This window comes from Etheostoma spectabile, chromosome 1 (genome assembly GCF_008692095.1).
Source record: "Etheostoma spectabile isolate EspeVRDwgs_2016 chromosome 1, UIUC_Espe_1.0, whole genome shotgun sequence".
Taxonomy (NCBI): Eukaryota; Metazoa; Chordata; class Actinopteri; order Perciformes; family Percidae; genus Etheostoma; species Etheostoma spectabile.
Genome location: NC_045733.1, coordinates 12,393,081 through 12,402,020, shown reverse-complemented (window position 1 = coordinate 12,402,020; position 8,940 = coordinate 12,393,081). Strand labels below are relative to the sequence as shown.

At 38.6% G+C, this 8,940-nt stretch overlaps 3 protein-coding genes across 4 annotated transcripts in view; 1 reads left to right on the top strand and 2 right to left on the bottom strand.

Moving 5' to 3' along the window:
* galns (galactosamine (N-acetyl)-6-sulfatase) overlaps nt 1–2,970 on the bottom strand; it is a 23,176-nt gene extending 20,206 nt beyond the window's left edge. The window contains exons 1-4 of one of the 2 annotated variants that reach the window (XM_032527609.1): nt 2,791–2,970; nt 2,411–2,534; nt 1,654–1,728; nt 1,435–1,537 (exon numbers count right to left, since the gene is read on the bottom strand). In XM_032527609.1, the coding sequence (XP_032383500.1) occupies nt 1,435–1,537; nt 1,654–1,728; nt 2,411–2,534; nt 2,791–2,907 (419 nt within the window). In that variant the 5' untranslated portion in view covers nt 2,908–2,970. The remainder of the gene's footprint in view (nt 1–1,434; nt 1,538–1,653; nt 1,729–2,410; nt 2,535–2,790) is intronic. The other variant, XM_032527683.1, reaches the window with a different exon arrangement.
* Nucleotides 2,971–3,361: 391 nt separating this feature from the next.
* Nucleotides 3,362–6,351, top strand: trappc2l (trafficking protein particle complex subunit 2L). The gene is made up of 5 exons (XM_032530937.1): nt 3,362–3,465; nt 3,767–3,939; nt 4,702–4,789; nt 6,016–6,095; nt 6,181–6,351. Exons 1-5 carry the CDS (start codon nt 3,391–3,393, stop codon nt 6,224–6,226), a joined length of 462 nt encoding a protein of 153 aa, XP_032386828.1. The 5' UTR covers nt 3,362–3,390; the 3' UTR covers nt 6,227–6,351.
* Nucleotides 6,352–6,384: 33 nt separating this feature from the next.
* pabpn1l (PABPN1 like, cytoplasmic) overlaps nt 6,385–8,940 on the bottom strand; it is a 3,591-nt gene continuing 1,035 nt past the window's right edge. The window contains exons 2-6 of the mRNA XM_032529920.1: nt 8,651–8,777; nt 8,056–8,123; nt 7,863–7,969; nt 7,650–7,737; nt 6,385–7,069 (exon numbers count right to left, since the gene is read on the bottom strand). Of these exons, the coding sequence (XP_032385811.1) occupies nt 6,740–7,069; nt 7,650–7,737; nt 7,863–7,969; nt 8,056–8,123; nt 8,651–8,777 (720 nt within the window). The 3' untranslated portion in view covers nt 6,385–6,739. The remainder of the gene's footprint in view (nt 7,070–7,649; nt 7,738–7,862; nt 7,970–8,055; nt 8,124–8,650; nt 8,778–8,940) is intronic.

Below are 8,940 nucleotides of genomic sequence, written 5' to 3'. Positions count from 1 at the left end.
AAAAATAAGGACATTTCAATGTGACCCCAAACTTTTGAACGGTAGTGTAGGTGCATAACTACAGAGGCTCTGGATGATTATCAGGCCATTTTTTTGGCAGTTTGAAGATTATCTGTATCAGCGTTTTATTTGTCTGATAATCTAAGTTAATTCATTAAAAAGTGTGCTACTTTAGCTCGGCTACAGTTCTGTGTCTGTTCCTCAGCTTCGGTTTCATTCACCGCCGAGTCTGACTTAATGTCCCACCCACAGCACTATCAGACTATCTTTGTTTTATGTCGAAAGTTTCTAATTTATTAAATCATTGCTTAAAGCAGAGATCTTCAACAGGAGGTTGGGGATCCCTAGGGCGTCCTCACAGTTACTGGGGCCAATTGTTTGAATTCTTCACATGCAGATATAAATCAACCTATTTGTGGGCAAAAACAATGATTATATGCTTACAATCCACACATACAGTAATTCTAAGGATTCACTGTGACATTCAATATGTTTAACATCAAAACATGATTTATAAAATCAAGCCAACAATTCTTATTTAATAGCTTAGTATTCTTTGCAACAAAAAAGGTAGGCCTATGTGTAAAAACTTTAGGCCGCCCTAAACGGTATTGTTGGCTCAGTTTAATAGGCAACTTAATTTTAAACAATGTATGTAGTAGGGGGTCCCTGCTCCATCTCTCTTTCAGTTAAGGGGTCCTTGGCTTAAAAAATGTTGAAGACTCCTGGCTCAAAGCATTTAAACAAAGTTATGTGTTGGAGTTTGTAACACTCCAAAATCTTAATTTTGACCTAATGTTCACTGTAAATGCATATTAGATCCAAATAGAGCTGGGCGATATGGAGAAAATCAAATATCCAGATATTGTTTGACCAAGCACCTTAATGTCAATATTGTGGCGATATTGTACGGTTTACAATTGGTGCATTCACAAAATATGCACACAGTGAGATTTTTGATGAATAATCATCAGTTATGTTGATATAATAAACTATGTAGGTTACGGCAAATAATGGAACAGAGAACGGTCTGGTGTGTTCCGAAAATTACATCACTCTACTGTAATACAGCCTTTAAAACCAGGAAAAGACATCACTTTTGTCATATATAGCCATATATACTGATATTGATACAATAGCAATATATTGCCCAGCCCTAGATCCAAATTTCGGTTATCGGTTTCATTAACTACTAATAAGCAGTATCGGTATAGGCCATGAAAAAACTGTATTGGTCGACAATCTAGACAACATTTAATACATAATTAGTGTATAGTGTGGAAAAGGATCAGGAATGTTAAGTATGTATGATTTGTAATAAACTGGCTAAAACATGCAAATATAACTTTCATTTGTGGAATTAATTCAGCCACCATCACAAACATAAACCTCTTAAAAAAGGGAACCTGGATTACAGAAACATAAAGAGCTCACCACTTGCCAACTATCTTGCTGACATAGCCCTTTTTCTTCAGCATCTGGGGTATCAAAATCTCATCCTTAGAGATTCCTCCCACTATCTCCTGTGGTGTGTATGCTGTAAATAAAAGGTTAAAAGGTGTACAAAACATTCCATTACTTGATTGCACACTGTACATTATAGACTAATGAGAAACCTGCAAGAAATCATTTGCAGCTGGATAATTTGCGTACCGTTTCTGGCGTGGGCATTCGTGGTGTAGAATCCGTTTCTGACAGGCAGCCTCCCGGTGAGAAGTGCAGCTCTGGCTGTCATTAAAACGAAAGAAAAAGACATTAGGATTTCAGTGTGTTGGTCTTGCAACTGTTTTTTTTTACTGGCAAGCAAATAGAGTCAAGCATGCACCAATGTCACAAACATCAGAGAGTCATAAAGTACTTTGGTTAAATGATTACATAAAATAAGCATATTCACATTTGTATTTTATTGTCATGGTAATACAAATATGGATTGGTCTGGTATATATCTGAGTTTTGATGTCTACATCAAATTCTTTCAGCTTTTTGAGAATGTGTTTTCTGCAACTACCAAGACCAATACCATTTATTTATCAACTGCTATAATGGCGGTGATACAACTCAATAACAGTATATTTACTAATCACTGCTGTCCCATGAAAGCCCATACCTTCACATTTCAAAAAAGTTTGTAAAGTTTATCCACAAGGATTATAACTTTTCACAAACAAAATGCAAACAAACTGTTTTGCATGTTGGATTTGAATCAAGCAACACGCAAGCTTAATTTTAACAGATAATAAGTGTGGTTCTTTGATAGGTAATAGCGTTAAGATCAGAAATTAGGTGTTATTTCAACATTTGGATGATTTGACAATAAAAACAAAGAAGTAGAAGATGAAGAGAATGAAACAGCTTAAAAAATGGGAACTGCTGGTTCCGGTTCTTAATCACACATTTTCAGCTGACTCACATGGAGAACAGAGTGGGTTCGCAGTGTAGAAATTTGGAAGCAGCATGCCTTGAGCAGCCATGGCATCCAGGTTGGGAGTCTCTTTAGAGGGCTGACCAAACACCCCCAAGTCCCCCCAACCCATCTAAAGAGCAGAGGGAAAAAATGGAGAGTTTATACCCAGACATGTAAAACCCAATTAGAGACATCACTGTGTACAGCTGCAATACTCAATGGCACAGTAACACAGGGTAGGCCTACTCAAAGACAGAAAACAAAATTAAGAAGTAAAGAGACAGAGAAACATACTTTGGACTGTCACTTACTCATTCACTGCTCAAACAGAAATGTGATGAACTAAAGTCACAAGGACACATACACAACATAAGAAAAAAACTTACGTCATCCATGAGCATGATAATAATGTTAGGAGATAAAACATTTGATGTTTTTTCTGTCACGGTACAACATATTATTGCACAAAAGAGAATAAGAGTTAGAGTAGACATCACTCGCATCGCTGTGCTCCTCTGAGCAACACCAACTTCGAGGAAGTGGTTTGTTTGCCTTCGTACGGGTCTTCGGCGCAATGGTTGCGCATACATAGTAGAGGCATTGTTTTGAGGTGTGTTTTTTTTCTTAAAGTGATTTGGTTTTTACATTCCTTTTAACGTGATTGAGTTTTATTTCGTTGACCTGTGACTTTACTTGCGGTAACGTCAAAGCAATTGTTAAACTGTAGCTAAATAACTGGAAAATTGTTCGTTGATAGTTGGTGCATTCACTGACTTCTGAGAAATGCACGTGCGATATTTCGTTGCAACTCGGACGGAAAGAATAAAATATTGGACCATGTAACAAAATACAAAATTACAACTTATTTGTAATAACCCAATGCTATTCATGACACGGATTTAACACACGGTATGTATAATATGTAAAAAAAAAAAAACACTTGCTAAAATCATGTTTCGTCTCCATTGCCACTTTTCCCACAGTATATGAATGCAGCGTGTCACGTGACAGCTCACAGGAACACTAACATGGCGGTGTGTATAGCAGTGATCGCAAAAGAGGTAAAAAAGGCTGTTGTTAAACGCCCCAGGTTTTATCCTTTGCCTGTTTTTTTCATGTTAAAAATAGTCCCCCTATCCTTATAATCGTCTCTAAGCAAATGTCAGCCGTTTCTGTTTGCCAGAGGGTCCAGCATGTTGAAACAACCTATCAGAGCTAACGTTAGAGCTAACAACATTAGCTAGCATTCTTGGCTGCTGTTCCAATTTGCTGAATCTGTGTTTTGTGTGTGCAAATTGATTTAGTTGAATTGGTTAAAGGGCTCATTGTTGTGTTTCTGTACTTTTAAATGTCCTCTCCCAGAACTACCCGCTGTATATCCGCAGTGTTCCCACTCAAAATGAGCTGAAGTTTCACTACACAGTACACACCTCTCTGGATGTGGTGGAGGAGAAGATTTCTGCAGTGGGCAAATCTTTGGGAGACCAGAGAGAGCTGTACCTGGGGCTGCTCTATCCCACTGAAGATTACAAAGTGTATCCTTGTTTTTGAAAAGGTTCAGGGTTAGGAATACCTCACAACAGTGATCCCATATTGGAAACCCTGGGAAAGATTGGAAAATGGAATTCGAAAATTGTTATTTCCAGGCCTTTACGTTAATTGAAAGTCATTGAAATTGGTTTTTATTTTTTCTTCTTCAATTCTATCCAAAAGGGGACAACAGGAAGATGCTGCATGTACAATACATTCACTCATTATTTCCCCGTAAGCATACATATTAGTTACATTATCCATGTCTGGAATGAGAAAAAAAATGAATTTATCCTTTATACCATAACTTCACAGAATGTTTGGCCATTCAAATTTGGCCTAAATTCATTGAAAAGTCATGAAAATCCATTGGTCAAAATGTGTAGGAGCTCTGCCACAAGACAAGTGCTCCAGGCACCGTACTTATCTTTTAATTAGATCATCATTCTTTAACAGGCTTTAGAGTGTGATCTAAGTGTGGTTATCTTTTAAACAAGATTGCCTACACATCTTTATTACATCCGAAGAACATAAATGCTTGTGCACACCTCTAATAACCAAGAAAGATGCTGAAGTTCTTATATATATGGCCATATGTGACATGTAGACTAATGCATTTCTCTTATTTTTGTTGTAGAATGGTTTAAGTCTGGATGTTCAGTGTTTGTGAATTGTTAATATATGTGCTATAAAATAAAATGGCATCTCAGTGGACCTGTAAACAGTCTCTTAAAGGGGAAACCAAATATCCTTGACTGGTGAACTAGATATGGGTATGTTACCAACTCCAAGGTGAAATTTGTCATTGTTGTGGACTCATCAAATACATCATTACGGGACAATGAAATTAGAAGTGTAAGTTCAGCCTAAATTGATCCTGCTATATGTCTAATTATAATCCAACACAAAGCCACATGTTTAATACACATCTACAAATGTTGTACTCTGTGTGAGGATGTTAATTTAGTTATACAGCCTATATGTGCAAGTGCTGAATAATACTTTGTTGTCCTCTGTCTTAGATTTTATGAACCAATGGAACAGTGATCTAAGTCTCTCACAATGTTTCATTGTAATGATCTGATGGCTAAATGTATTTGAGCTAATTCCACAAAACTATAGAACTATAATATTGGTAATGATTTTTTTGCATGTACAAAGAGCTTTTCTGCATTTGCTAAGTGCAGTTATCTGGGCGATTTCACAACCTGTCCCTAATGCAGAATCCTTACCAAACATGTACATCGTGTTTATACAAATAAATATCAGGAAATCTGAATTAAGGGTGTGCATGCACATATACATAATCCCAGAATACAATTTGTGATGTGCTTGTCGATTATCCTTTTTTTCAAATCTTTTTTATTCGTTTGGGCAGTGTAAAAACAGGATGGCAATGTCAGGAGCATAGAAATTACAATACAGCCCTTTACTATTCCAAACCCACCCTTCCCGGCTTGACAGTATATAGTAATATATAAATAGAAAAAAAAACTTGAAATAATACAATTTAATTAAGGATACTAAAATGAAAACATTAATATAAGTAACAAGTCCATGAGTAATGACTGTGGGAAGAATATTTGGAGTGAGTTTAGAAAAAAAAAAATGGTGTATAGGTTATCAAGGTTATGCTGCACAATATAGAAACAGGTGATATTCCAAGTATGATAGTTACAGATGAGATATGTAATACCAATAAAATATGAAAATAGATTTAAATATAAATTAGTAAGGGTATGTTAGAAATGGAGATGCAAAAAGGGAAAGGATGAAAAAAAGGGGATACATTATAGCGCAGCAAAAAGTGTCTTGAGTCCATCTCGAACTGATGTGGGTGCAATGTCCTGTAAGCTACCAGTCTCTGCCTCGTCCCAAACTAACAGTCGTAGTTCATAGTAGGCTAAAAAGGAACACCGTACATTATATTCTTCACAGAGCCTCTTGAAGTCTATCATTTACAGCTTGATGTGAAGTATAACATCTTTCACCCATCTATGTGGAGAGGATGCATGTTTCCGTTTGAAGATAGTTGTAAATGTAATACTGTGCTTGTTCATTTGTAACATGTTCTTTTCCAGATGTTCAGAAAATTACACAACTCCTTTACTGATGTAATGTGCAACCCATTCCACAATCCCGGGGACACCATTCAGTCCAAGTGAGTTTATTCTTGACTTGATATTCAAAAAGATTTGCATCACTGATATTTTCCCAATGTTAACTGTTAACCTATCATTCTCCAGGGCCTTTGATGGCATAGTATCTGGAATGATGGTACAAACTGGCTGACAGCTCTTCCACCCCATTGAGCCTCCACTGTACAGAAAACCATTAATCCTTTTTTTTTTTTCGTTTACATGTTGCCTTGATTACTGAAAATGTGTAAGTAATAAAACTTCCATTGTTGATGCAAATGCACATGCGTTTTATTTTACTACAAATGGATCACCGGATCATTGTTTTTATTTATTCACTTACATAGCAAGTTATACATAATGAGGATTTATACATTAACATTGCAGGCAGCAGCACAAAACAGTTGCATCAGTTTGTAAAAACAGGACGAGCTGCAACTACATACCAATTTGAGGATTGTCCCATGCATTCACAGCAACATAAGCTTATAATGCAACCTCTCTGGGCCCAGTCTTCACATCTCTTGAAGCACTGATGCAACTTTGAAGGTCTCTGTGTCCATTCTGGCTCTCTCATAATACTCAACTCAGTAATGCCTGGAAACACTTCTTTTAAAATGATTAGTTCTTTTCGCCCACCCTAGCCTTTATGCTGCTGTGTGTAGTGCTAGCGCTGTTGAGGGTAGTGCTGTCCGCTCGACCCTGCCCCCAACTCCTCCGACGGTGGGGTGATGAGAAGAAGACATGGGTAACGTTTAGGCATCTGTTCGTGGAAGTCCATGTGTCCCCATGGTCTCTTTCCCACTGGGGGGCCTCCGTAGTAAGGGTGTTGTGTTTGATGTTGGGGCCTCGTTGATTGGTACCTGAACCTACCTCGAGAGCCGTTTTGGTATCGAGGTGGACGGTAACCACGGCCTCTGCCTCTGGTGTGGCCACCACGGTGTCCTCCCCGGTCTGTGGTGCTGATGCCTGGCATGTTGGTCCTCTTGGGCATTACCTGCAAGCCACAGAACGCTGGTTTTACTGCACTGTTTATGATGATCGATTAGTGTTTGATGAATGGCAAAACATGGCATTTATTTAGTAATAAAACAGGAAAAAAAAACTAAATGTCTTGAAGCATAGAAAGACTAGTACAATTTATTCACATCTATGAGACCAGCAAAAAACAAGGAAAATGAGAACTTAACAGGTGCTGTGACTGGTTTGCTTAGAAAAGAAGTGCTGTCTAGAGCGAGTATTAAGTCAGGCCCAATTACAGGACCTTTTATATTGGTTTCTACTTCCAAACAGATTAACGTTAGTGTATTCAGTACACAGGATCAAATGGTATTTCTCAATTTAACAGAGCGATAAGGATGAAGCATAAGATAAATGCTAAATTGCAGGATATACTGTGTGTATGGTCATAACTTGGGTTCTTCCAATCAAAATCTCACCTTTAATAAAAAAAGGTTAGTAATACCTAGGGTGCTGTGAACTGTGTCCAGTCACTGAGATGTGACGGACAGTTGTGAGTAACTAACTAGTTTAAGGGTTTTCTCTAAAAGACTAACATGTAGTGTACTGCGCCTCACCTTAAGGACTCTTCCCCTGAACAGAGTCTCATGCAAACCAATAGCACTCTGCACAGAGTCTCTATCAGAGAACTCAATGTAAGCAAAGCTGGGGAAGGGGAAGAAAATAGACAACAAAAACGTCGATGCCAACATGTGTACAAGTTATATCCTATGGTCAAACAGTGTCTAGTAGAATAAAAAGTATAAACTGTATGCACAAGTTGAACCCACCCCTTGGGATGGCCGGAGAACCTGTCACACAGGATCGTAACCCGGTTGACAGGACCACAGCCGTTAAAATGGATCTCCAACTCATCTGCTGTAGCTCCGTAGTCTACCTGGGATTTGTTCAACAGTGTGTCAGATCAGGTGTTTGAAGAAGAAAAAAAACAAAAAACTTGCTCAGTACGAGGAGAAGTCTTACATTTCCTACATAGACTGATCTGTTGTCTGCGTCTATCCTCTCCTCGGGAGTCATATTGTAAAAGGGTCCTGTGGAGGAAACAAAAACAAACTGTATACACCGCTTCTGTGCATGCTATATGAAGAAAATACTGCCTACACAGGGGGTCACTCCAGGTGAAATGAACAGTGTCATTTAACAAACATATTCTATCTCTTATATCTTCTTTGATAATACATGTCTCGTAATCTGGCCCCCCTCTGACTGCATATCTGTTCTGAGGAGGAACCGATAGGGAGGAAGGGAGGGGTAGGAAGAAAATAGCCACAGGCAGCCAGGAGGACCCTTCTGGTTCTCTGGAGCTCACTGCTTCATCTCATTGGGCAGTGATGAGGCACATGTGAACACTGTTGTGACCACAGTGAGTCATCCCAGGTGTTTTCCAGATGGTGAAGGATGTAGCTACCTCACCTGCCTGGAGGGTGCAATGCTGTACACACCTGGCTAAAAATAAGCTATTGAGGTTTCCCAAATGCATAATCTGTATTTAACTGTACACCAATGTGACACGATAACAAACCACAAGGTAGATAAGTAGACGCACGGTCTGTCTCACCAGGCCGAGAGCTGCTGGTCAGAAGCTGCATGTCTACAGCATCACACCTCTCCTCCTCCACCTTCAGTCTCTCTGTCTCTTCTTCCATCTCCAGCTCCTGAACTCTGGCCTTGATAGCCGCCAACTCCTGAGACACAAGCATGGGAATCATAATATGAATTTGCTGGAATTGCTCATGAATTTAAGCAAAATAAAAACACTGAAAACCAGACTGATGACGAAGTAAAAGGATGAAATGAGAACCTCAAAAACCTGAATGAATGGAGAGCAGATAAATCATGGATATTAAA

Coding starts and splice junctions, on each gene's coding strand:
- trappc2l (XM_032530937.1), top strand. CDS start 3,391: ATGAATGCAGCGTGTCACGTGACAGCTCACAGGAACACTAACATGGCG. Junction 3,940..4,701: donor CCCACTGAAGATTACAAAGT/GTATCCTTGTTT, acceptor CTGGTGAACTAG/ATATGGGTATGTTACCAACT. Junction 6,096..6,180: donor GGGGACACCATTCAGTCCAA/GTGAGTTTATTC, acceptor ATCATTCTCCAG/GGCCTTTGATGGCATAGTAT.